Source organism: Filicampus tigris, chromosome 12 (genome assembly GCF_054856515.1).
Source record: "Filicampus tigris isolate MCC_2025a chromosome 12, RoL_Ftig_1.0, whole genome shotgun sequence".
NCBI classification, from domain to species: Eukaryota; Metazoa; Chordata; class Actinopteri; order Syngnathiformes; family Syngnathidae; genus Filicampus; species Filicampus tigris.
The window spans coordinates 13,089,002-13,116,857 of NC_141228.1; the positions used below are offsets into that span (position 1 = coordinate 13,089,002).

A 27,856-nucleotide genomic window follows, 5' to 3' on the forward strand; every position below is an offset into this window, starting at 1 on the left:
CAAATCTGTTTAAAAGCCCAAGTTGTTTTGCATTTGTGCAGTTCCAGCACCGTCTGGTGGTTAATTTATTAGTGCAGTTTAATTTGAGGCCACCTGTTTAAGATCCACGCTAATCGCCAATAGGAGCACATGATTGGCCAAGCCAATTTCTTTGTGAATGCTATTATGCACTAAAACAGAATATTGCTGTTTTTTTAATATGAGCTTTTTTCTTTTTTTTTTTTTCCTTTTTTTTTTACAATATCGTGAGCTTTGTATATATCGCCAACTTCCCCACAATATCGTGATAATTATCGCATCGAGAGGTTCATATCGTGATATCGTATCGTGACATTTGGATGTCGCGACATCTCTAGTTAATTCCAGTCCTAAAAAAATAATGTAATGTGTTTTTCAATAAGAAAAATGTATTCTATATTATTGCTCTTTATAAAAAAAGAAAGGTGTAGTCATGACAACAGTTTTTGCCTTAATTCGATGGACATTGTGATGTTCCTGTTATATGCACTTTGCCCAACTGGGGGCAGTATAATACAGATGTACGGATATAAATGGAGGCAGTCACACCTCAGTAAGCAACAGTAATACTAAGGCTTTTATCACAGAGGATAAAGAATATATGCCTGCGAGTATTGTATTACCCCCGTTGCTTTGTTTGTGTTTCAATATATGTTGCCTAAAGGGTGATAACTAACTGTGATACCAATGCTATTTGTTAGCCCATCTATTGCGTTTTGCATTGTTTGTTAGCATTAAGCGAGCTAACAGTTATATAATAGAGCAGAACGATGGCTCGCATCTACATTTTTTTTTTTAAACTAGGTTACTCGTATCTCAAGGCATCACTTCTAAATCAAGGGTGGCAAACCAACAACCAGTCAACGATATGTGCCACGTGAGCCCTGAAATTCATACTGCTCATAATGATAAAACAGTTGTTCAACCCTTGCATCACAGCTTTTCATAGCCCTTTGAGGACTAAAAAGTAAAAGGTTCCCCACCACTGCTCTAAAGGCTGGGTTGTAATGGTCTAATGTCATGGTGAGCATTAACATGAAAGGTGAACTTTTTTTTTTTTTCCTTCCAAATTGAAAGCCTCCTCTCAAATAAAACGGCCAGCCTGAAGCCATTGTAGCTAATACACTTTGAATTCAGCCCCTCTTAACTATTATTTCTAAACATGTTAAATGAATAGCCCTCTATAGGAATATGTCCCCCGCAGTTGTTATAGATATTACCATTTGAATTACAAAGTATGTACTCACGTGTGATTAGAGGATGATTTTCAGTACGAGAAGAGCAGAATGAAATCTCTACTTATACAATATCTTCCTCTTCTGCCGTTCCCCTCTCACTATTTGTAGCCTGATATGACACTTGTCATTTCCTCTTTATATGCGGTGACGCCGCACCGCAGCTCACTTGTAATTTTTGTAAATAGCGCAACTCACAGGCCGGGCCGTCCTTCCCGCATTTGTACAGACCGACAACCACTAAAGTTTGCAGGCATGCTCATAAATTATATTTTCTGTCAAATATGTAACATACTAAATGGAAGTGGAATAAAAAAAAAGTTGCTTATGTGTAGTTTTATTGTATTTAAATCAATTTCATCAACATGTACGGAGCCGTATAATGTAATACGCCGTTTAAAAAGCAGTAGTGGTCATTTTACAGTACTGCATTCAGATTTTCAGATTTCAAGATTTATTGTCATTGTCAGGAACAACGAAATTATATTTGGAGCATCAACACTCTTTGATGTAAAGTGCACAGGTGCATAGACCACAAAACCCCTTCAATAATCCATCAACAACCCAGGAGAAACAAGGTTGTGATGACGCAAGAAAAAAAATATATAACATGACTGGTTCACACTCGACTGCATAAGGGGGCATAATTCGGAGGCCGACATATTTTCTTTCCTTTTTTTTAAAATGTTTATATGTATATATTTTATTTTCAGCGAATGTAAGACTTATTACAAACTCTTGTGTGAAGTTGCATATTACAGCAGGTGGTCAGCGTAATCAAAAACACAAAATTAACATGTTACAGAAGCATGTAGTGGTCAGGTTTCAAAAATGCAACAAACCACATACAAAAAAAACCCAACTTTAAATTGTATATTTATTTGATATTAATCAATCTTTATTTTAATTATTTTATGAATGAGTTGCTAATTGGACATATCATCTGATCAGATTTATTCGATACAGTGGTGGGAAAGGGGTTTTAGTTTGTCCTTATAATTGTACGCAATCTCACACATAATCAGGTATCAGGGTATTTTTGTCTCTTTCAAATGCGCCGGCTCTTATTAGACTCGAAGCACGAACACAACCACTGACTTTATAGCACGCCAGTTGCAATTAACGGTTCCGCGTCGACTTTGTTTTCTACCGTCAGTAGAAGCCATCGACAGTAATTACCGTAATTCCACTGCCATCAGCGGTAGGGCGTTTTCCTGGAATGGAACCACTCGCGCTCCAGCGCGCGCTCAAAAGGTCGGGGGCGCGCACTAGAGCGTTTCTCTGTGTGTCGGTGACAGTCACGGTGCAGAGGAGCGCCTAATCAGTTACGTGCATCTCTTTTTGATCGCATCATTACACGTGAACAAACAGCTGTTAAATACATAAAATACCTACTCGAAAGCATTTTCCTTCCATGGCTACCTTTTAGACCAGCGCCCCTATATAGTGCATATGGTGCATATAGTCATACCCCCTTTTTGCGCCACTGGTCGCAAGGAAATGTTCAAAATTTCGTACTTTCTCAAACACTCGCAAACGTTAGCACTTCTGTGACATACGGGTTTATAGTTTCATATTATTCTTCCACTTGTTGAACTTTCTGTCAGTCACTTTGTCGCTTTACCCAGTTCGCGAATCCAGCTCTAGGGGGGGCTAGCTTAATGCCAAAGGGCATACTGAAAGACATTAAATTTAAATATATATTTATGTTTTACGAGGAAATCACAGCAGTCCATACAAGAAGCAAACTGAGATTACCAATCTCATTACACGGGTACGAAGCAATATCGATTTTTACGTTGTTATCAATATCGCCGATCTTTGGATCGATCCTCCCACCTCTGTTTGACTATTTGACATGACAGCAAACGCACTTCTTCCACGTCACGCGGGAGGAGAAGGCAGCGAGCCAGGCAATTGTACCTCCCTCACTCCCTCCCTCCTGTCCTGGCCACCGGTACCCTTTCGTCCCTCTCCACCTCACGTCCGTGGGAGCTTCCCGAGTGTCACCTGGCGTCAAGAAGCCGCCCCTGCCCGCTGTGGAATGAGTTTTCTCAAGTGGAGACGGAGTGCAAAGGGAAATGACAGCAGCAAGTGAGTCGACGGGAGTCGGGGACGTGTCGCCAATGTCGCTCTTGAAAATGTTTGCCACGTTCTTTCAACGTGTATTAATTGCACCTAAATGTCTATACGTTATTTTATGGTGGCGTGTGTGTGTGTTTAAGGACTCCCGTAAACTCGTTTCGTGTGTTGCCGATGTCGACAGCCTGTTGGACGACATTGCATCGCCTGATGTGGTCAAGCAGGCTTGTTAGCTACACTGTCATATACAGTATTATTTAACTCAAATCATACATTAACATCGCAATATGTCTCATATTTAAGTTTTTTTTCTGCTGACACTCCCACGTTGATATAATGTGTTTTAGTAGCTCTTTATTTAAGCCTGCGTTCAGGAAGTAAACGTGTCACTCAAGAACAAATTCATCTCACACTATACTCAGCAGTGAAAACATTAGGCACACCAGTCTAATGAGATCCTCCTAGAGGTGGCAAAAGTACTCACACTTCGTACAGACGCGTCTAAAAAACACTTGTGAAAGTAGAATGACTAATTTAACTCCTGTACTTTAATAGGAAAACAGAGTCTTAAATGCATTTGTACTGTCAATAATTTTTTTGTTTTGGTAATTTGATACAATGAAAAAAAAAACACTTTAGAGGTGATGGGGTCCCGGCCAGGCTGGATAAATGTCACTCTTGTGTACATTTAATAAAATATAATCCTCACATTTATGAAAGAGAAGCAAAAGACTTTTCGCGAAAATCTGTGACTAAACTGTCAAGTCTGATAACGATTATTAAATGTCGAGCTACCGCAAAAGAGGAATGGATTAGATTTATAAAACAAACAGATTGTAAACAATTTCTGCGGGAAGCCAACTCATTTTAATACATGCATCACCTCTATGTAGCATAAAGGCATGAAGAAGACTGGAGATGGTTGTCTGTTGTATTAAACATCCAATTTGCCAGACGTTTCTGCAGCTCCTTCATTGTTGCTGTCGGCCTCTTAGCAGCCTGCTTGACCACTTGTCCTTTCATCATTTTCAGTGGGATGTCATGTTCTTGGTAACGTCACTGTTGTGTCATATTATCTCCACTTGATGATGGCTGTCTTCACTGTGTTCCATGGTATATTTAATGACTTGGAAATACTTTTGTGCCCTCTCTCCAAAACATGACTTGTACCGTAAGATGTGACTACAAAAAGTAATATGTCAGGTTGAGGAAAAGCCGACTAAAAGAACTGATCTTTATGTTGGATTAATCAGAGTAACTTTAAGTGTTTTTCGAAAAACATTTTGGGTTTGAATGATTATTTTTTCCAATGCATTTTCGCACTGGCAGGGGTCGACTGTAGCGTAAACCAGTTGTTTGAATAGATATATTGCTCTATTTTCTGATCAATCTGTGATCAAGTATCGTTTTTTTCAAACCCTCTGATTCCTGAAAAAAAAAATTGATGGCGTTAAGCCCAGTTTAAATAACTCGTTAAATAAAGCATCAATCACATAGACGTCACTTTCTTAAAAGGGCCGAGCAGTGCACCAGGCACAACAAATATGACTAACTGCATTATTATTTAGTCAAATTGTTTCATCCCTACTGTGCACTAACTGTAACACTCAGATTTGACACTCTAGGAAATGTGGAAAATTAACAGTTTATTTGAATAAGACCTGAATGTGGTAAGTGTTCAAACTGCTTCTTAAAATAGGCAGTCAGTAAAAACCACCACTTCCTGTTGACTTGCCTTGCCATTAATTTGACCAACACATCGATTTGTTTCGATGCTTGAAATGGCTTTTATGTGTCAGTCTGGCCCACCGTCACATTCGTTCTGCTGTCATCTTCTTCTCGCAGTCACAAGAACCATCAGATAAAGTTGAACTTTAACCTCTTCACAGGAATGTCACAAAGGCACAAAACGTCCCTGACAGCCCGGACTCCCCTAGCAGGTACCGTCCAACCAATGGCTCCGGGGCTTGACATTTTTGTTGGAGAAAAAAAAAAACAACACATGGTCATTCTTCTGTGTATTGCAATAGGCTTTCAGTCGTAAACACCCCAGCGTTGGATCCTGTCATCAGTGACTTCAGGTGAGTGAATTTAATGATATTAAGCTAATTCTTCTACATTAACGCATCAAACACTTTTTAATGAAGAAATGCCCCCTTTCAGTAGTGTAAGTTACAGCATCCATGTATGATTGTATTTTTAACTAAAACTACTAGATTGAAAAGGATTATGGTGGTATGCTGGCACGTGTACTGTACCTCAGAACGAATAGCTTTATATTAGTTATGATGATGCACTGATATGTGCAATCTGCCATTGCCATGACAACTGTGGATGATAGTGGTTTTGAATATTAGTGGACCAGCCATGTCACTTTATACTGTGCTACAGTTAGCATCATCGCTAACATTGCAACAATCTAGAGTAGAGTTTTGGCCATCTTTTGTCACTTATATACATTTACAACACTGGCATTTTTTTCTTGCCACAGAGGCTCATACCTAATTATCATCCAGTTGTTCCCTACTGTGACTTTATTCATCAACGGTTTCCCAAAGCTCACATACATTTGTGTCATCAGAAATGGAAGATTCCACCTTGCTAAACGTGTCCCACGATCGTATTCCCTGAGCAATTGTTGTCTGCTCAGATGGATTTCATCCCACGAGATGATCTTCTTCCTCTGCTGTTGTTCATTCTTTTAGGTTGCGGTTACACAACAACAAAGATGTCCCGGAACAAGAAAATCCTTCCAACGGGTAAGACCAGACAGTGGACTTTACTGCGTCGCCATAACGACACAGTCACAACAACGTGACTGAATTACGGTGACCTGTGACACATTGATGTCAGCAGAAGGTCATTGCAGGTACTGCTGTAACTCCTCCCTGCTGTGTCAATAATGTAAGGTATGACGCGGTAATGGTTTTGTTTGCTAAACTGTGAAACCAGTGGAGTGTTCTAAACCTTTCAAAAGATGACCTTTTTTTTTTTTTTTACTTTTGCAGTATCTCCTCCTTTTTAATTTCTGACAGCTATCATACTTTGTACAATGCAAACTCAAATTACAGTATGAACAAAGAAACACCTGTCGTTTAATAAGATAAGACAATAGTTACCAAAATAAATTAAACGCATAAGATAAAAAAAAAAAAAAAAGATACAAATAGGTAAAATGTGACGTAAAATCAAACTAGAGTAACCCATTCATTCATCCTTGCATTTTCTATAACGCATTAAAGTCATGGGTGAGCTGGAGTCTATCCCAGTTGACTTTGGGCAAAGAAGTCAGTTTTTATTGTGGATATCGTGCGCGCCGTAACCCAGCCACCATTATGACACTCTATGAACCGAGGGCTGATGCTGCCTCACTAAGCAAGTGTCACGCAGGACGCTCCAAAGATGAAAACATTTGGATCCAAGGATTATCTTTGAAAACGACAACAGTCAAGGATAAGAAACACAGCATTTATGTTTACCTTCATCTGTCAGACGCAGGTAAATTAGCTTTGTCAACTGTGAAGCTAAGCTAGCTAGGTTAGCTTGACAATTTAGCTTACCAATAGCTGATCAAATATAAACTACTGGTAAACGTCGTGTCAGTTCTGCATTTCAGTGAGAGGACAATAAAGTGATGGATTAGACATTACGGAGAAATTTATCCTGAAAGGCTACCATTAAAAAAGCGAATTTGGTTTAAGCATAGAAATGTATACATAGAAATGTATACAGTACATATGATTCCACTTTAAGCTGCATTCGTGCACGTCAGCGTGGTGTCCGCCATATTTGATGTGGCAGGGTGCCCATAAACTAATGCTCGTCAACTGAATTTCATAAAGCGACAACCTACAAAGTGCACACTGCCTCTCTTTCCCCCATTTACATGCACGAATAGTTTGGGGAAACAGATTGGCACCAAAAACAACATGATTATGTCCAGTAGTTAGTACATCTGATGATTACGGTATATTCCTGTACTCCCATATACGGTGGAACTGGAATATATTGTGTTTGACCTTTTATGTCTCTACCGTATTGTAGAAAGTAACTAGGCAGCTCAAGTGTGAAATTGTCACATCTGCCTCAAAGTTCTGTGGTTTGGGGTTCGAAAGCTCCAACCCTCTAGGTGTGAATGGGAGTGTGAATACTTGCTTTTCTATCTGTCCTGCGATTGGCTGGCAACCAGCCTGGCTGGGATAAGCTCCAACTCACGTGCAGCCGTAATGAGGACATGCGCTATTGATAATGGATGGACGGTGTTACACTTTTTTCTACAAGCAGGAAGTTGAAGAGTGCTGATTGCGCACTGAATGTTGGGACTTTAAAGTTGTTCTTTGTTACATACTCCATAACCAACAAGTATTAACTATAAATGCCCTTTGAAGGTGTATAAAAAGGACTGATGACACTTGACTACCAAATTGTTACGAATGAGGCCTGGAACCCCAATTTGGCCTCAACCAATCGGAGCAAGACTGCAGTGTGTAGCATTACTTGAATTGAAAGAACTAAGGCTAAGGGTTGATTTTATTGTTTTGTTATGGCCCTCTACAGTATAGTGCGTGTATAATTTCACAAATGTTCCCACAAATTGAGTTGTGTGCGTGGGTGTGTTTGACTGCAGATAGCACAGATAGCATTTGTGTGCCCTTGTGTGATGTGTGATAGTCATCCCAATCTTATTATAGGCTTGCTGGGGCTACTGAGTGCTTCCTCCTCCTCCTCCCATCTCTCATCCCCTTCCTCCTCCTCCTCCTCCTCTTCCTCCTGCTCCCTTCTCTCGCCAGCTGCCCTGCTGCTGCTTCTCTTGGCGAAAGACACACCATCCTTTTACTCATCGGAGCTCACCCGCATTAGTTTCCTCACACACATGAAAATGTCAAGAGAACGGCCACTGTCGAACGGGTAAGAGACATCACTTGCGCGGCTTGCCGGGGTGGCCTGTCTGTTAGTTTGCTTTCATCCTTTCCCACTATTACACGGCTAATACGTGTGCCGGAGCTCAGGCATGTGGACAAACTTGCTGGGATTGTTTTTCCGAGCAGCCTTGTGTCGCAGCACAGAAAGCCTAACACGTTAGTAGGGACAGCAGTGACAGCGGTGAGGCAGGGTCGATAACGGGATGCGATTAAGCCGCCGAGCGTGGAGACGTTGCGCAGAGGTGTGAATGTGAATCGTTGCTGTGCTCCTTAAGTGGTTTGACGTGTTTGAGTGCGCTTGCTTCATTGATAATCAGGAAATATAGCCACAATATCAAGCGTGTTGACTTGAAAATGACAATGAATCAGCCTTATGCCTTCTGTGTTCATTGCCCTTGTTGTACTTTCTCATAATGCAGTAAGAGGATGATGTTTTCTTCCAGATATCGATGTTGGCCGGTTTGATTTTCACTTGTTAGTAGCAGTTGACTTGGAAACATCTTGAAAGAAATTGTTGAACTCTTACCTGTATTGTCTTTATGACAGATAATCAAACACCACTGGGTCAACTTCAGGATTCAATTATTTTTAAGGTCGCGAGAAATGACACTAATGCTTCATTTCAAATAGCAAATACAGTGAAAGCTCTCAGTTGAAAACAACTTTTTTATCATTAGTTGACTTCCAAATGGCCCTAATTCCCAAACATTTTTTCCCAGAGGAAATAAGTAAACCCTTGTTTATTGTGGGGTACACCTTCCAGACCCAATCACGTGAAAATACGTGATATAATGAGACCATATATTGAATTGTTGCCGTTCCAAACATGGAGCAGCAACACATACAACCAGATCATACAACCAAAGACAATTACTCTAAAATCTTTTTACTTTAATATCTTCTTGGTAGGCGGCGCGGTGGTCGACTGGCTAGCACGTCCGCCTCACAGTTCAGAGGTCGTGGGTTCGATCCCGGCTCCGGCCTCCCTGTGTGGGGTTTGCATGTTCTCCCCGTGCCTGCGTGGGTTTTCTCCGGGTACTCCGGTTTCCTCCCACATTCCAAAAACATGCATGGTAAGTTGATTGGACTCTCGAAATTGCCCCTAGGTGTGATTGTGAGTGCGGATGTTTGTCTTTGTGTGCCCTGCGATTGGCTGGCAACCGATTCAGGGTGTCCCCCGCCTACTGCCCGAAGACAGCTGGGATAGGCTCCAGCACGCCCCGCGACCCTTGTGAGGATAAGCGGTATCGATAATGGATGGATAGATGGATCTTTTTGGTAAAATTAGGCCCTTTCCTTTGTCATTACTGTACTGTAGTGAAATCACAAGCCAAAGAAAAAGCAAAACACACTTGACCTCTCGAAGCTCACTGAGCCGTTGCCTCGAAGGATTTTCTTACATGACGTCGTCACCAGTGGTGATGTTTTGAGCTCCAACTTCTGTTCGACTTTTGAGATGGACATTTACAGAAAATTTGGGGTTTGAAATTGCATGACTTCATAAGCAGTTGACTTCGGACCCCAGTTCAGGTTTAGTCATTTAGTAAAACTTGCATGGTGCTGTTTTGGGGAGCATGCGACGATACAGACTTTAAATTCAAATGACATTAACTTATGTAGCATTAAAAATTTTTTTTATTTCCTGACAATGTTTGATTTCAAAACAGCAGGCAAGTCTGTGGTTAAGTCAGACATGCATGTATTAGATTGCTAGTCCTGTAATATAATACATTTTTTGATCCGGGAGAGTGATTTCAGCTTTACTTTTGCGGGATGAGAAGGAAGTATTGTTTTTTTGAATGATAAATCAAATCTCTGATATTATCTTGTGCATCCGCTTAGCAGAACATATAGGATGAGAGTTTGCCTCCTTGGCTCAAAGTAAATATGTATTGTGGATGATCTGACAGCAGCTTGTGCGACGAATAAGAGAGGCAAAAGGATTTTAGTGAGATTGTTGTCCTCAAGTATAATCTTTCCTCAAAAGTGTGTTCCCCCATTTTGACGATGGCAGTGACAAGTACAAAATATGATTTGGGCCACACTAAAAAGAAAATACAAATTTGACAAGAATAAAGGCATAGAGTCACGAGAATACATTGGTAAATACGAAAATAAAGTACAATTATTCCTAATTACATTATGGAAACTTTTCAGGACAAAAAACCCTGTTAATGTTACAAGAATACATTTTCATAAACCTGCTTGTATTTATTCCTGAGGACCTTAGGACAAGTTGATATTAGTAAGGTGCAGAATGTTTAGTTATCATTTTGACATTTACTCAACATATTGTAGTAGCATTGCGACTTTTTCCTCAAAAAATTGTACTTTATTCCCCTAATATTGCAACTTTTTCTCCTAACATTACAGCATTTTCCTGTTTTACCACTTATTGTAAATTACAGATTTTTTCCTTCTTAAATGTATAACTTTATTCTTGGAAATGTGTTTTACTGTTATATTTTCAATATAGTCCTTGGCTTGCAAGCATTGTCCAACGTTTTTGTCTGTAATGTGTTTAAGCGAGCGCATGACCCCTATAATTATCATACTTACCAAATCATTAGGAGACCCCTCGTACTATTGTCATCTGTGGAAAAGAGCCTATTTATTGTATTTATTTTGTTTGTTTAATTTAGCCAGTCCAACCTGCTGCTGGTCATATGGTGAGCACAGTAGTCACCCGCATGTCATTAGCCAGTGCTGCCCAGTGCATGTCCTCCTGCGTGTGTGTGTGTGTGTGTGTGCTTGTGAGAGTTTCCCTGTGTCTCTTAATAGGCAAGAACGTAACGTGAATGTTGTATATTAGTCATCGCTATTACACAGAATAGTAGTTTGTGCTGTCTGTGCTCTTCCATTCTTCTCCAGTGGTCCGATATGTCAACTCTTGAGCTGACCCTGACTGAGTGTTTTCTAGTTTCCTTAAATTGAAGACAATTTTCCAAGCTCATGTGATCGGTACGATGGTTTGAAAAAAAAAAACATGCAAAGCTGTAGTTTGTGGCTCCAGAGCACAACATCCTAATTTCTGGCAAACATGTAGCTGGATGATAAACAACTGAATGTGGAGAAGTCATTGTGCAATGAGTTTAAGAAAGCAACAAGTCCACAGAATAAATCATCTTCATGACAACAGATAAGCACGCTTTAGTGTGCCGTTGCCCGCAATGCTTAATGTTGATGATCCTTTCACGCTGCATACGGAAATGGAGAAATAAAAGTCCCATTTAAAGTTAATCATGAGCCTTGTGATTGAACCCAGCGGAGGCGGCAGAATGGAGGAAGGGAGCATGAAGTGGCTCTTGCCATACGCTCCTCACGTGAGGGTCATGTGCATGCGCTGACATGATAATTAGGAGAGTTTCTTTGCTTTCAAAAATATGATTACTGATATGCGTATTACGAAAGGAAGCTCATGAATAACCTAATAATGATAATAACAGCGAACCTGTGTTTATCGCAGGAATTGTTTTTCTTTATTTACAACACAGGCTGTCAAGTCTGTAACATAGCCACTTTTCTCAAATTTGACAAAAGCCGCATATACCTGTTATACAGCAAACACAAATCTAATAGCAAAAAAAAAAAAAAACAATAATAAATCTCGACAAATTCTGCCCCAAGTGGAGCAGCAGATTCAGGTGTGTCGTTAGTCAAATCCATCTCATCTTGCTGTGAAATTCTGCTGGCGTTAATTCAACACTATCGGGTGTTAATTCTAACACCGGCAAAGTGTCTCTTTGCATCCACACTACCAGGTGTTAAAGTAACGTTCACTAAAGTGTTACATTTTCAACACCCAATAGGGTGTTATAGCAACAAAATGCTATTTTGACAGTACAATAATGACACTGTTGTGAGTGTTTATGCCAACACTACGCAGTGTGGGGAAGAATACTCCATGCCTCACTACTTTAAACAAAACAAAACACTTAAATCCTTTTCAGACAGCAGCAGGGCACAATGTAATTTCTTTCATCATTTTCATGTCAAAAATCAAAACAAATCGTCCTCAATTCTAAATGCATTCAGGTAATCACCAAAACCCATAGTAATAACATTTGTGGTAAAAAGAAATGCCTTATCGGCAAAACTAGACCTGGTCTGGTAAGTGGAGTATTTAATTAACTTCACATACTTGATTCCATTTCCTGTAAGCCTACACGGCCAAATGAGAAAACCCGAGAGTTTTTTTTTTCTTCTCAATACTCACGTAAGATGGTGAGACCTTGTCTTCCAGATTGGGGAAGAGTTTGACAATTCCACAGACATAGATAATGCTGACATTGACTTTTCACACGAACGCTTCAATGCAATAGAATTCCTTCAAGGTCACTTGGCTGCTATTGATTCAAATCTAGCTATGACGTCTGCTTGCCAGGAGCTGAGCGGCACTATGTTTGTTTACTGACCACAGGTGTGTGGCTAGAGAGTGAGGCACTTAAGTTACACTTCTTTTCCCTTTGCTAATACTGGAAGTCATGTGTTGGAGCCCATGTCATTACACCATCATATTAATTACCCCTTTTTTTTGATTGTTTGCATTTTTATGAACACAAGTTGGAACACAAGTCAAAGTGATCTGGCTCAGAGGCCTTGAATTTGTGCCTTAGATTGTCGTTGGTGTTGGCAAGCCTTCTAATGTTGAGCCCGAGATCCTCTCTTGCTCTGTCATTGTTCAGACTCATTTGTGTTGAGGGCGAACACCGGACTAAACTCCCTTGGTTGGGAAAAGTAAGGATGAATATTTATTTTAGTAACGACAGGGACAGCTTGGTGAATCACCACATCCTGTGTTTACTTTTGTTCATCTAGGTGCTCGACCTCGGACCTGTCGCTGGCTTTGGAGGAATGCATGGCCGCCCTGGATCTGTTCCTCCAAAATGACTTTGAGGAGGCGCAGGCCCGCCTGAGACCCAGGTAGGAGCACGCACTGCAGCACAATTTGACTGCAACAGCAGCTTTTCAGCACACGTGACAAGCCACACGCTTTATAGCACGTGTTCTTCACTGTGGAAGAAGACATCCTTTATTTGTCCCTGGGGAAATTCAATTAATTGTCCATGCTACACACACAGTTGTCAGAAATGAATGGACAAACAGGGCTCCTCTTGGCGCAGATGTCACAATAACAAATAAACTAGCGCCCTGTGGAGGTTGGGGTTCTATGCTTTGCCCAAGGGCACCATTCAGGTCCTCAAAAATTATTCACCAAACTACTACTGTGAATACAATGGAATCTTTAGCGTAAAACACTGGATACTTTGTGAATTCCCATTTGTTCCAAATTATTATTTTTTTTTTTTTAGATTATCTCCCTCCAAAGGAAAATAATCCAAATTAATCTGTTCCAGGGTCAAACCGTGACCATCATAAAAGTTTTATTAACTGCATAGGCGATTCATGAACCATTCGTCATAACAAATTTGTCCCACTCGTGGAATACTTCATGATTGAGCAAAATACGTTTTTATTGCATTTTATGGAATTATACCGTTTTAGAATGTTGTAGGATTTAAAATTAGAAATGAAAACATATCCCCATCATTAGAATAACTTTCATTTTAAGAACTATTAAAGGATTTTTTTTGGAACATGCTCTCTCTCTCTCTCTCTCTCTCTCTCTCTCTCTCTCTCTCTCTCCCTCTCTCTCGCTCTCTCTCGCTCTCTCTCGCTCTCTCTCTCTGTAATATACAGTGTAAAGTAAATGTCAGAGTCACACAGCTTTATCCTACTTCTATGGCTATCATTATACTTTTCCTGGTAATCACTTTTGTTGTCGCAGTACAAAAAAGTGAAAACTAAACACTTGTGGAATTTAACCTTGACAATGCTTAAGTGGAGTTTAACCTTGACAATGCTTAAAGGGAAGTCAACCCAAATATATTTTTTCAAGAATATGTTCTATGCAAGCCCATTAGTTGAAACAAAGCATTCTGATAAATATTGCGTTTGTGGACTAAGAGTAAATCCACCCGTTTTTAGCCATCTCTGGAGGCGGCCATTTTGTCACTTCTGTCGACTGAAAGTGACATCACAACTGCTTACAACGACCAATCACAGCTCAGATTCAGAAAACATATCAGCCGTGATTGGCCGTTGTGAGCAGTTGTGATGTCATTTTCAGTCGACAGAAGACAAAATGGCCGCCCCCAGAGATGGCTAAAAACGAGTGCATTTTGCTGCTTCATTTATATTCCACAAATGCAAAATTAATCAGGATGCCATGTTTCAACTAGTGGGCCTGCATAGAACATATTCTTGAAAAAAATATGTTTGGGTTGATGTCCACTTTAATGCTCTTGCAGGAAATGTGAATGTTCACTTTCTTATAACCCATTCACTGCCAGACATTTTCAGAGCCTCTTTTACTCTAACGTTTGAAACAATGTGAAATAAATATAAACAGGTTCCTGGGACTGAATGGCTGGACTGTGAAAAGTCAAGTAAATTCGGCAATGGCGGTGAATGAGTTAAATGCTATTTTTGTTACATTATTGTTATTGTATTGATCTACGTATAGATCTATATTTTAGATCATCTGTACTGCAATTCTGATTGCCCTAATGATTTTGACCTCCACGAGGTAATGTAGGCGTACATTGACATAGATATGACATGTTTGGCATGCCGCTTGGAGCTGTATTCACTAACACCTGTTGCGTCCAGATCTGGTAACCAACACCATGTCATCAAGTTACTACATTGTTGACTGCTTCTCTCCTCGCTCATCAGAACCTTCACGACACTCTTACCTTTATCCACCCCAGTTGCTCCCATCCGCGCATTTGCTACTTCTTAGCGCTGGTTTCACTCAAGCACTCCTTCCTGTCATGACTGGACTGACATCTTGACGGTTGCTGGTGTGAAATGGGTTGGAATGTTCTGAGTGATGTAATGAACCTAAATCCTCAGCCCAGATTCGATTACATGGTCCCATCTTGTACCTCTTTCAAGGCAAAGTCAGGATTGAATGAATTATCCTGTCCTCTAAATACACCATGGCAGCAGTAAAGATGCATTGTACAGTTGGAATACTCTGGAAGGAATCTGAGCATTGTTATTTACTGATGACATCATCATTTTTTGCATTGTCACGCATCACAGTCATGAAAGGACTCAGATGAGGGGAAAAAGCAGCTATACATCTTTAATTGCCACAATGAATGAAGCATACAGTAGATATGTATACAGAATTTGTGTGTGCTACTTTGTGTCATGTCGTGATTGGCTTGTTGTTGTCACAACATTGTCCTTTAAAGAGAAAATCAACCCAAACATATTTCTATGTTATGTTCTATGCAGGCCCATGACTTGAAACACAGCACTCAGATTAATATTTCTTTGGTGGTGCATGAGTTAAGCAACAAAACCACCCCTTTTTTAGCCATCTTGGGGGGGTGGCCATTTTGTCACTTCTGTCGACTGAAAATGACATCACAATTGCTCATGGCTCAGGAAACGACCAATCACGGCTCAGATTCAGAAAACAGGTGAGCTGCGATTGGTCATTACCTGAGCCCTGAGCAACTGTGGTGTCATTTTCAGTCGACAGAAGTGACAAAATGGCCGCCCCCAGAGATGGCTAAAAACAGGTGGATTAACTCTTATTCCACAAATGCAGTATTTCTCAGAATGCCTTGTTTCAACTAGTGGGCCTGCATTGAACACATTCTTGAAAAAAATATGTTTGGTTTGACTTCCTCTTTAAGTCACTGGTTTAGCCCTTTTATTTACCGTTTAATTGTATTTTTGAAGTTCAGCTGCAAGTGGTTGCAACGCCTATATTGTTCCCAAGACAGCCAGAGCTGTACAACTTGTTCTATGCAGCTGTGGTTACTATTATGAGGCAGACACAATCGCAGTATCTCGTGTAAAGCGTCACTCAGCCTTGAAAACCTATCAAGCACTGCTGTGAAATGTTTGGAATTCTCCCTCTTTCTCACTAGCAAAGCAACTCGGCTCACAGTTCCCTCCTAAAAGCTTTCTTAATTCCTCTGCCTTCTGTGAGTGTCAAATTAGTGCTTCCTGGCCAGGCAACACTTTAAATAAGAAGGTACAGCTCAGTCACCTCTATCTCAGAATTCCTCAAAATAATGCTTTCAATTTAAGCAGCGCAATTCTTGGGTGTCATGATCTGTGTTTTGGTTTTGATTATTATTTGTATTATTTTGAAGTTTTGTTTGTCAGTTTTTCCCTATGTTCATTTTGCTGTCGTCTCATTCGTTAGATTTTTGTTTCCACTTGTCATTGTCAGCACGTTTCTTTTTGTCAACAGAGCAGGTCCCCTCAGCCGCTCGTGTTTTGTTTCGCAAAGCAGGTTTAGTGAAAACTCTGAATCTGCTAACCCTGAAATGAGGCAAACTCTGACAGTTCTGTTTCAAGAATGGAGGTAACTCAAACCGGACAAAGAGGGGTAACACGGACGGACAAACGGACAAAGAGGTAACTTAAGCTCTCGGTCAGTTACTGCAGTAAGAGACTCTGAGCCTAAGGTGGTCAAGACCACGTTTAACTCAATGAACCTTCACTTTCTCTCTGCCCTCTTTCAGAGCCACTCATTTCCTTATTCCTTCTGTTCGCAGGCGCGATTGGCGTAGCCTACACTGAAAAAAATGGAATGTTGAATTTACTCAATTTTGGTTCTTCAAGTGGTTGCACAAAATAAAATCATCTGGAGCCAGATACATTTTTTAAGTAGACTATACATCTCCTTAAAAATGTATCTGGCTCCAGATGATTTTATTTTGTGCAACCACCTGACCAAATATAATTGAGTAAATACAACCATCATGTTTTTCAGTGTACCCCCATGATATTATGCCGAGGTTTTAACTGTTTGAACAATGGATTTATATTTCATCAGAAATATAAATGATTAATTAATATTATTAAATGAAATAATTTAATTTTAAATGATTAAATAATTTAAATAAATTAATAGGCGGAAGCAAGCAGTTTTCCTCTGTTATATTATTGTGATTGCAAAGGACTTGAAACTTCCGCATATATTGACCCGAGCAGCAATTTTCTCCCACGCCCCTCCCTCGTTGCCATGGTGACTCGTCAAGTCGGGGCTCCATTCATGGTGTGTTTTCTTAGTTGTGATGCACGCGTCTAACTCCGGGTGGGGATACTCCGAGTTGAGTAAACTGATTCAAATCAGTTGTTGTGGAGGCGGAAACTCAGAGTTTCCGATCTCAGAGTAGATCAACTCAGACTTTTGCTGAACCTGCTTTGTGAAACGGACCCGAGGTGTTCCTTGTTTTCTCTTCAGCTATCTTGTCATTAGTTCCCTGCTTTCTGTCAGTGTGTGTCTGTTCACTGTTGTTGTTGTTATGGCTGCAATGAGTCATCTTGTTCCCCTCATGTTATGTTTCCCTTTCTTGTGAGTTTAATCCCGGTTTCTTTGTTCATTTGAACCATGTTTTTGGACTTCGGTAATTTAGTATTTTGATTCTTCCTGGTTGGTGTCTTGTTTTACTTCTCTTTTTGTGAATAAATTGCCTTTTTTTTTTTTTAAGCTTTATCCTGCTTTACCCCCCTGATTCCTGCACTTGGGTTCACCTTTTTCCGCCATCACCAAAACCTTCTTTATTTATAGCAGTTTTATTTTACCTGTACAGCTTTCTGGCAGAGCAGCTTTGCAAGTAGCGGCTTTAAGACCGCAGATATGAGGCTGCACCAGAGTTCATTGGAAATGTTTGAATATCATCACCCTCTTAAAATAATGGCTTAAGTCATATTTTGACCCAGAATATTTTTTTTGCCATAAACATTTCCCCGTGATGCTGGCCACCTCTGCTAAAATTGGTTATATCCTTAAATTTCTACATCTGAAATGAAGTTACCGGTATTAATAAATATAATCAGTGTTTGGTTCCGTTTTTTGGTGTTTTCTGTAAAATAAAAAAGGAGTTAAGCTATTATTTTTAGAAGATGATGCTATTTTTCCATTGGTCAAAAGCATTTTTTAATGCAGACTTTAGTTTGAAATAAAAAAAGGTTTAAAATATTAAGAAATGTTTCGTTAGACTTTCCGGTTTAGTGTGAAAATCAACAATGGATATTGCTGCAGTACTCAAGTACTGTATAAAAGTATATATATATTACTTTAACAGTCTGTTGGTGTGAACAAAAAATGAGACTGAACTATAGTCCTAGGCGTGAAGATATTTTCTTCAACACAATCTTTTGAATTGAGGATGCCTGATTCTGTGAAAAACATGTCCATGCAAGTATATATTTTTTTGTGGGTGGTGATAAATAACAATGCACAAATCTGTTGCTCAATAGGTGTTTTGTCTGCAGACCATTTTGTGTGTACATAGCTTAACATTGTCCTTCGGATGCTTTTGTGCCTTTTTTTTTTTAATTAAATTCTTTTCTCCATAATCATCATTTGGTAATGGTTTACAACTGGAACAACAAGTAGAACTGCGATGACGTCAAGCAATCTTCAGCTTGTGCGGGCAAAGTTTTTATTTCTTGGGTGTGACATGACAGGCCAGCAGCCACAGGTATAAATGGACGGGCAATGTTTTTTTTTGTGTTTGTGTTGGGGGTGTGGTGTTAACCAATCGAACACATGCCCACACATCAGGCTAAAGGCTTTAATATTCACTTAATCTGCTTCCATCTTGAACTGTAAACATTCATAATGGGTATGTTATCAATCATACACAACACTTGCCCCTGCCTGGTCATTGACTTTTAATTTACTTTCACAGAATCAAAGACAGCATGTATCATGCCCTGACCTACGCCACCTTCCTAGAAATGCAGGCCATGATGACCTTTGAACCCCAACACATCCAGGAGGCAGGAAACACCATGAAGGAGGCCCAGGCTATTTGCCAGCGGTGAGACGTTACCTTTACATGATGACGGCCAGTTGCCCAACAGTTGATTTTGGCCTTTACTGTACATACAGTGGATAACTACATGATCTGTTTTACCACAATAGCTATGGCTATAGTCAAAAGTAAAATATTTTGGTTATCTTGTCACTGGATAGAATGTGACACCTAAGAAGACTTAGGTAGGTTTTACAATTTAAAACAATTTCCAGGTGTCTTAACTGAATTTGTTTGAGAAAAAAAAAATCAAGTGCCTTCTAGTGGCATCATTGGAGATTTTTGGAAACTAACTGCCCTTAAGCAAAGGACTCACATACAGGCCAAATTTGAACATTTCCAGTCTCTTTGCGATCCAAGTCAGCAAAGGTGTGATTCTCCAAATATATCTAGAGTGATGACTGCCAATCTTGAATGTTAAACCTGTTCAATATTCACAATCGCAAATACTTGTACATGTGGACAACAGTATACCTACGGTCATACAGTATACGAATGGACTAACAATGCCGCTTACTCGCTGTAGCAAGAGGTGAAGCCACCGGCGGCCAACATGACATTTTGATTTATTGTTACCTCTGCATTGTGACGCTGTTCACCTGCGATTCAAATATCGTATCGCTGCAAAAACCAGTGACTGGCAGTCGGGGCAGTCAGAAAACAGCAAACTGATAACTGTATGTTTGCTTTCCTTATCAGGCACCGCAAGAAGTCAAGCTTCTCCAAAGGCTTTACCGAAGGTGTGTGTGTGTGTGTGTGTGTGTGTGTGTGTGTGTGTGTGTGTGTGTGTGTGTGTGTGTGTGTGTGTGTGTGTGTGTGTGTGTGTGTGTGAGGGAGGGAAGAGAAGAGAAGAGGGAAAGAGAGAGTGTGGGTGTACTGACCATAGCAAAAATCACATTTTCACCACAGATGAGATTCATGCTGAAGTCTGCTATGCTGAATGCCTCCTGCAGAGGGCAGCGCTCACCTTCCTTCAGGTCAGTAAAGGGGCCTCCTTTGGAATCGCTGATGGTGATTTTATTGTGCTATCCTTCAACTACCTTTCCTCAGGACGAAAATATGATCAGCTTCATCAAAGGAGGAATCAAAGTGAGGAATAGCTATCAGACGTACAAGTGAGTGTCTGAATCTTCCTCGACACTCTGCCCAAATGGCACATTCTTCGCTAATTTCCTTCCCTGTCTCATCTTAACCACAGAGAGCTCCACAGAGTGCTCGAGTCTACTGCGTACAGTCACGGCAACAATCATGGTCACTTTGAGGGCGGGGTCAAATTGGGAGTTGGAGCCTTTAATCTGGTAAGTGGGTTAAAAATGGTTCAAATGCAACCAAATTGGACAAACACTGTGGCAAATTTCAAACACTGAGTACTCATGCACATTTCGATGCGAAAATTGTCCGTATAAACCTGCTGACACAGCAACAATCCGAGCTCTTCGATTCCTTTGCTTCTCTTCCTCCTGCAGATGATCTCCATGTTGCCCACACGTATGCTGAAGCTGCTGGAGTTTGTGGGCTTCTCGGGTAACAAGGTGAGTTCCCTCCACATGCGGCAAAAGATTGCAAGATACACAAATGGTTGGACGGATACAAAGTTGAACCCAAACTAGCATGAAATGACACAGGAAAGGAGCCAAAGCAGTTGTGTTAAGAGTTGGTAATATTTGATATTTTTATCTCTCTTCTTAGTTTTGACTAAAAGTTCCTTGTCCAAAAGTATTCTTAATCATTATTTCCAAGACATGCCTATATGCAATGCTCGAACTTTGTCGTTGATTAAAGTCAAAATTACATTAGAGGTTTACCAGAATCTTTTTGACGAAGGTAAATATTGTTAAAGGTAAGTCAACGCAAACCTTTTTTTTTCAAGAATATGTTCTATGGGGCATTCTGATAAGTATTGCGATTGTGGAATCCATTGTTAATGAGTGTTAATCCATTCGTTTTTAGCCATCTCTGGGGGCGGCCATTTTGTCACTTCTGTCGACTGAAAATGACATCACAACTGCTCACAACGACCAATCACGGCTCAGATTCAGAAAACAGGTCAGCCGTGATTGGTCGTTGTGAGCAGTTGTGATGTCATTTTCAGTCGACAGAAGACAAAATGACCGCCCCCAGAGATGGCTAAAAACAAGTGCATAACTTATATTCACGAACGCAAAATTAATCAGAATGCCGTGTTTCAACAAGTGGGCCTGCTGCGAACATATTCTTGGAAAAAAAAATTATATATATATATAGATATATATATAGATATATTAGTAATTGTGCTTCTCATTATGTGTGTGCAGGAGTGTATATATATATATATATATATATATATATATATATATATATATATATAAAATTGTGCTTCTCATTATGTGTGTGCAGGAGTTTGGTCTCCAGCAGCTTCAGGACGGCTGTGCAGAAAGCACATTCCGGTCATTCTTATGTAACATGCTGCTGCTCTGTTATCACACCTTCATGAGCTTTATACTAGGCAAGTTAACACACACACACACACACACACGTGGATGCACCTGGCACAAAATATATATTTTTTTTTTCATTTTTGGGCATTGCACATGTCGTGTGGCCTGCAGGCACTGGAGAAGGAGACGTAGAAGACGCAGAAAAACTGCTGCAGCCGTATCTGAAGAAATACCCTAAGGTGTGCGAGCTGTTTGTGCTTCTTCAGTCTTGTTGCGTTGTCTCGTGTGTCACATGGCTAAAAGATGTGGGTTGTATATCTCATAGGGATCGATCTTCTTGTTCTTCGCTGGTCGAATTGAGGAGATCAAAGGCAATCTGGATGCTGTAAGTGGCCTGAAAATAATTAAGAATTGACCGAGGTGTGACTAAGATCATTATATTGTTCAAATTGCACTGAGCAGTCCGACTCTTTTACGTCACAATACGTTCCGTGGTTATGATCACGCATTCCTATGTCATAACTGGTGCCCAAAAGCAAAATTAAAAGCAAAACACCCACATGGAATTTGTCCTTTAGATCGGTGTGGACAAACAAAACACAGTGACGTTCATGTGTGGATCTCTCTCAGGCTATTAAGCGGTTTGAGGAGTGCTGCGAGGCTCAGCAGCAGTGGAAGCAGTTCCATCACATGTGCTACTGGGAGCTGATGTGGTGCTTCACATATCAACGGCACTGGAAGATGGCCTACTTCTACGCCGACCTGCTCAGCAAGGAGAACTCCTGGTCCAAGGTGGGCTGTCTGCATGTTCAGTCACGACGCAGTCTCCACAAAATTAACAGGCAACCATAACAAAGCATAAAACACAACAAACTAGAATGCCACCATGACTGAGAAAGCAAGCTTCTGCACGAGTGTATTCTTATTTTTTGCTTGCTTTCTCATTCTGTATAAGGTGAGATTGCAGCAATAACCATTCTTTTCCTCCCTCAGGCAACCTATGCATATATGAAAGCAGCCTACCTCAGCATGCTGACGGAGGATGATTGTATTACCTTCGGGGAGACCGCACTCACTCTGTTCAGGTCGTTAAAGTGTTTTTACATGCGTCTCATACGAAATGAAAAGGGGATCATTAACTATGGTCGCTATAAAACAGTGCCATCATAATGTCTTCATCAAGGTAACACCTGTGCTTTGGAAAGGGGGAACCGCTACTAAAACACATATGAGCTCAACTTAAAAATGTAAAATTGTAATTATTTTAAATGTTGTCGGGTTGAACAATTAATTGATTTCAAACTGACATTGCAATGTAGAAGAGTGCATTTTTAAATCAGTGGGAGAAAAAAAATGCTTCATTTTGGTCTGTCCATGTTTACACAATTTTTTATGTAACATGAAAAGTTGAAGTGATAAAGCCACGGATGTATTTGCATTATTGTTTTAATCTGGTTTGACTTACTGACGTCCACTGATAGTGTAGTGGTACACACGCCTGAGTTGTGTGCGGGCAGCGTGGGATCGATTCCCGCTCAGTGACAGTGTCTATGTGTGCCCTGCGACTGGCTGGCGACCAGTTCGGGGTGTAGTCTGCCTTCGCCCATTGACGGCTGGGATAGGCTCCAGCAACTCCCCGCGACCCTGTACAGGATAAGCGGCGTGGAAGATGACATGACATGACATGACTTACTGACTTATATTTACACTACACTTGTTTGGTAGAATTTTGTGGGGTTGTCGGGCTGAATGCTTAAATGACCAAGTCAAAGTGTTTATTTAGTAAGTTACAGTAACAACTCTAATTGAAGTTGATAAATACACTGTCTTTCATGCTAATTCATTTTTTATGGTTATTGCAGGCAGGTGCAAGGGCTGAAGCAGAAAATTGCTGGCAAGTCTTTACCCACGGAGAAGTTGGCCATCAGGAAAGCTCGTCGCTACCTCACAGAAAACCCCATTCCTCTTCCTGTCCCCCCACTGGTCAGTGCTGCTTCCACGCATGTAACATGCAAGTAGACTTCATTTCACAAATGAGCAAACATATCTAGACACACAATTGCATGTTTTCAACTTTGCGAGAACAGTTTGAGGAAAGACCTTTCCTGTTCCGTCATGCTTCAGTGCACCAAGTATGGTCCGTAAAGCCGTGCCAGATGAGTTTAGTGTGGGACAATTTCCCACAGTCTTTAAGTCATGTCCCACATTTCGAGAAGTCAAAACAAGCTAAACACACATATGTCACCTTTTTAAATAATTACATGTCCAACGTAGGCCTATTGGAACATCTGAACTGTATTTGTGTCCAGGGGTGTGTAGACTTTTTAGATTCACTGTACATGTATTGAAGTGAAATGTAATTTATGATCCTGAACATGCACAAGTACATTATGTTACCTGTGCTGTCGGCACTCAGGCGGTACTGTCCACGTGTGATTTCTTAACATGCATGTTAAACACTTGCAGCATTGAGAGTGGTGATGAAAATTGAGCTGATTCGCTACACTTCTTGTCCAGGAGATGATGTACGTTTGGAACGGCTATACGATCATCGGCAAGCACAAAGAGCTGACTGAAAATATGCTGAAGACACTGGACGAGGCGCAGGCGAAACTTGAAAGCATGGAAAGTACGAAGAATCATCAACCAGATTATAAGAAAATGAATTAGCACTTTTATTTGTTTGGGATTCTGTTGGAATGGATTAGGATGTTCCTTTTCAGTTTTGCAATCAATTTGGTCTGTCAGGGTCCGAGTTCTCATTTGACGACCAGTGTCTGCTGAGCTTGCTGAAGGGACTGTGTCTCAAGCACCTGGGACATCACGATGAGGCCGAACACTACTTTACTCTGGTCCTCTGCAAGTAAGCACCACGCAGACATGGACACGTGTCAATATATAAAGATGCTCTCTCTCTCTGAGTTATTGATTAAATATGATTCACGCCCATCTCTTCTTCATACCCATCACTTCTGCAGTGAGACCCAGATCAAGTATGACCACTACCTAGTTCCCAATGCGTTGCTAGAGCACAGCTTGTTATGTATGGAACAAGGCCGGAATGATGAAGCTGTCAAGCTACTGGAAGCAGCAAAGTAAGTGACGGTGAACTCAAATGCATTTCAGTAAGTCAGAGCAGAAACGGGTAATACAGGGGGTCCTTGATTTATGACTGTCCCGACATGCAACATTTGGGGCAGTCAAAAAGTATTGAGCCCCCTTTTCAAGTTACCCAATTTACAGTTCATATTTTTTCCATAAATTTCAACTGTGTAGTTAAAATACTCATTTAAATATAAACTGTTAAAAAATATTTTTGGAACGTGTCCACTTCCTGTCAGACATTTTGGAGATGACATCTTCGTTGATGTCAGTGAGAAGCAAAGAGCTGTGATTAACTTCCTTGATTTGGAAGGGGAACCACCAATAAACACTTTTAAAAGATGTCAAAAGTGGATATAGAATCCAGGCATATTTATTCCTGTATTTGGATATTTCAGCTATTTTTTTGAGAACCTATACTCCATTATTTGCTGAAAAAGTCTCCTATTTGCTGTTGTATGTTTCTTTTTTGTTAACTTTGTTATTCAGAAAATCAAAAACATTTTTGGGTTGTTTTTGATTCTGAATGTTTGCTGTTAATGTTATACATTAACGGCTACATTATGCCGCCGTCTGTGTGACCTATATCTTTGCTGCTGTAACAATGAAAATTTCCCCACTGTGGGATCAATAAAGGCCTTCTTACTTCTTCTTTTCCGTGCTCAGGTCAAGGTGATATTTAACACACCGGTACAAATTTTGAACCGTTGGATTGAGGATAGGTTCTTCCTTTAATTGATTGATTGAATTCTTTATTTTGAACATGTAGAAAAAACAACAACAAAGCAGACAACATTAAACCAAAACAAAATAAAAAATCAAATTAAATCGTACATATTTGAAAAGGCTTAGGAATAAGTAAAACTTATTTACTCCTATTTACTCCTACCCTATCATATATTTGCATTTTCATCTATATTTAGTAAGGCCATAGCCTTGTCTTATAGTGAAGAGTGCTTTGTATGGGGCATCGATAGGCAATTACAAAGCCTTTTGAGTGGCGTCAATTGGGCATACATTTTCCTCATTGTCATTTGCTAACTAAACATTGTTTTTGTACAGGCAAAATTACAAAAACTACTCCATGGAATCTCGGACTCAATTCCGTATTCAAGCTGCCCTGCAAAAAGCCAAGGGTGCGAGAGAAAATGGAGTCTACGTGCCCTCGAGCCCATAAGAGTGAGGATGGCACACAAGAGCTGAGATTCGGCGTCTGCATTCTCCCTCAGTGCACCACTCGGCTTTAGCCAGCCCCGTCACAGGGTTGGAACAGTCTTTCCTTTCAGGAGGGTTTGGGGGGAAAAGCAATGGGTGATACTTTTTTTTAATTTTCCTTTGCGTGTTTGTCTACTTTACTGTCAACTGCCGCTGATATGGCGTGCTCATGTGGCACTGATGGCGATCATCAAGCGTGTGATATGTGCACTGGCTGACCTTCACTTCCTCAATCAAGTGGAAGCCGAGGCAAGTCCGGGCATGCGCCTCAAATAACGAAGCACTAAAGTAGCAAAGCTTTTTTTTTTTTTTTTCTGGGGGATTGTTTAAAGACGACCGCTACTACTACTACAAAAAAAACTGTTGGTCTATGCAGGGTTGAGGTGGTGGTCTTAATGGAAGACAAATATATGTAAACAGGTGCATCTCAATGAAACAAATCTGTAGTTGTGGTAAAAAAAAAAAAGTGATGCTTATATATAGATTCACTACACTAAGTGAAATATTTTATGATTTTTAAAGGTAACCTCTTACTTTATTGAGGGTTCACCACTGCAAATCAAGCGAGGAAAGAAGAAAAACATTTTACTATGTGTTTAATGAATCTGTATAATTAGTTACACTTTTGAATTGAGCTGCTAAGATGAACTTTTCTACAATATTACTGTCTTTTTTAGATGCACCTGTATTGTAGAACTAAAGCTACCACTACAACATCAATTATATTTAGTTAAGGGGTCATCCATAAAACTCTTGGCCTTATTAAGACAATGCATGCGTTATGTGCTGACAGCTTCTAAGTTAGCATTTAGCCGACCTTTCCCTCACAATACATGTTGGATGATCATTTCTGTCATCCATAGTTTCTCCTGAATCCAGAGTAGACTTTATATACTGTAAATGGCACCTTTTACCCCAATTGTCCTGTTGTAAAAGGACAGATGACCGTGTGTCTTTTAGAAAGGCAGCCTCCTTCTTTTCTGGGGGACAGACTCCAGCAGCACTTGAGCTCGAACAAACAAACCATTCACTCGGAGCAGCGAGGGGACCGCGTGTTTGTCCGCCCGTTGCATCTTTAGCAAAGAAACGACAAGCGCTACAGTGTGAACCTCAACCTGCTGCCTCCTCTATCAGCCATGCTTGCTGACAACCTCCTGTAGAGGGGCTTGAATCGTATTTAGCACGAGTGTCAAACTGAAATTATGTATCTGAACAAATACATTACATCTTAGTGTAAGGAGAGACACCACGTTTATATGATTGAATGACTTGATGGGCCGGGACCCAGCAACAGATGGTTGAACACTGAGAACTCAAGCTGGTGTTTCACGTTAGAACTGCTCATTCTATTCATGTTAAGAGGGGGGTGATCAGGAGTCACTTTGTTTCCCATGTGTCTTAATATTCCAAAAACAACTTGTGTTTTACTTTTGAATATGCGTACTGTATTATGTTGCATTTCCCCTTCAGTTTCCACCTGGACATTTTAACATGAAACTTTGTGGCATTGTGATATTTGCATTTAGCAAATGAAAATGGGCAAGGCTACCACTGATCGTAATGACATTCCTGTATATACTGAATGTTTTTATTGTAATTTAAAATGGAATTAAGAGAAGAATCCTGTTTAAAGAGAAAATCTGATTGTGTTGTCTTTTATGCCAGGGGTTCTCAAACTTTTTGGGTCGGGGGACCCCTTAGGAGACAAATTTTAGCAAGTACCCTTTCATTATCCAAAAGCCAATTAACACTGTAACTACCTACAAATGAATTAAAAAGGTTCCTATTTTACAGGGGGAAAAAGTTGGTATAGTAGTATTTGCAGTCGTATTTTACGATAGTCATGTTTTGTGAGGAGAAAGTTGCAATTTTATGAGAATAAAGTAATACTTTTTCAAGCCCAAAAACTTGTAATATATAAGAACAAGGATGTATTTTGTTGAAGTAAAAAGTAATCTCATAATTAACCTTATGAAAATAAAGGCGTGTTTTTCTATGACTCCATA

General features: G+C 40.2%; 1 protein-coding gene across 3 annotated transcripts; it reads left to right on the forward strand.

The window, feature by feature from the left end:
• The first annotated feature begins 3,154 nt into the window (after nt 1-3,154).
• Nucleotides 3,155-27,802, forward strand: ttc39a (tetratricopeptide repeat domain 39A). Of its 3 annotated transcripts, none has more exons than XM_086047401.1 (21): nt 3,155-3,347; nt 5,225-5,275; nt 5,366-5,416; nt 6,041-6,094; nt 13,076-13,180; nt 18,991-19,122; nt 19,816-19,890; nt 20,003-20,093; nt 20,167-20,231; nt 20,315-20,414; nt 20,583-20,648; nt 21,493-21,601; nt 21,705-21,772; nt 21,859-21,918; nt 22,164-22,325; nt 22,527-22,618; nt 23,396-23,516; nt 24,051-24,162; nt 24,282-24,396; nt 24,512-24,628; nt 25,698-27,802. In XM_086047401.1, the coding sequence occupies exons 1-21, from the start codon at nt 3,298-3,300 to the stop codon at nt 25,810-25,812; spliced, it is 1,911 nt and encodes a 636-aa protein (XP_085903527.1). In that variant the 5' UTR covers nt 3,155-3,297; the 3' UTR covers nt 25,813-27,802. The 3 variants fall into 3 exon arrangements, with proteins under 3 accessions (XP_085903527.1, XP_085903526.1, XP_085903525.1); XM_086047400.1 differs by having other exon boundaries at nt 19,816-19,856; nt 20,026-20,093; nt 25,698-27,801; XM_086047399.1 differs by lacking the exons at nt 3,155-3,347; nt 5,225-5,275; nt 5,366-5,416; nt 6,041-6,094 and adding an exon at nt 6,201-8,243 and having other exon boundaries at nt 19,816-19,856; nt 20,026-20,093; nt 25,698-27,800.
• Nucleotides 27,803-27,856: the final 54 nt, after the last annotated feature.

Excerpts from the sequence above, each read along its gene's own strand:
- ttc39a (XM_086047401.1), top strand. The coding sequence starts at position 3,298 with ATGAGTTTTCTCAAGTGGAGACGGAGTGCAAAGGGAAATGACAGCAGC. Across the intron at positions 20,649-21,492 it reads TGGGCTTCTCGGGTAACAAG|GAGTTTGGTCTCCAGCAGCT; the intron begins GTGAGTTCCCTC and ends ATGTGTGTGCAG. Across the intron at positions 21,602-21,704 it reads CTTCATGAGCTTTATACTAG|GCACTGGAGAAGGAGACGTA; the intron begins GCAAGTTAACAC and ends TGTGGCCTGCAG.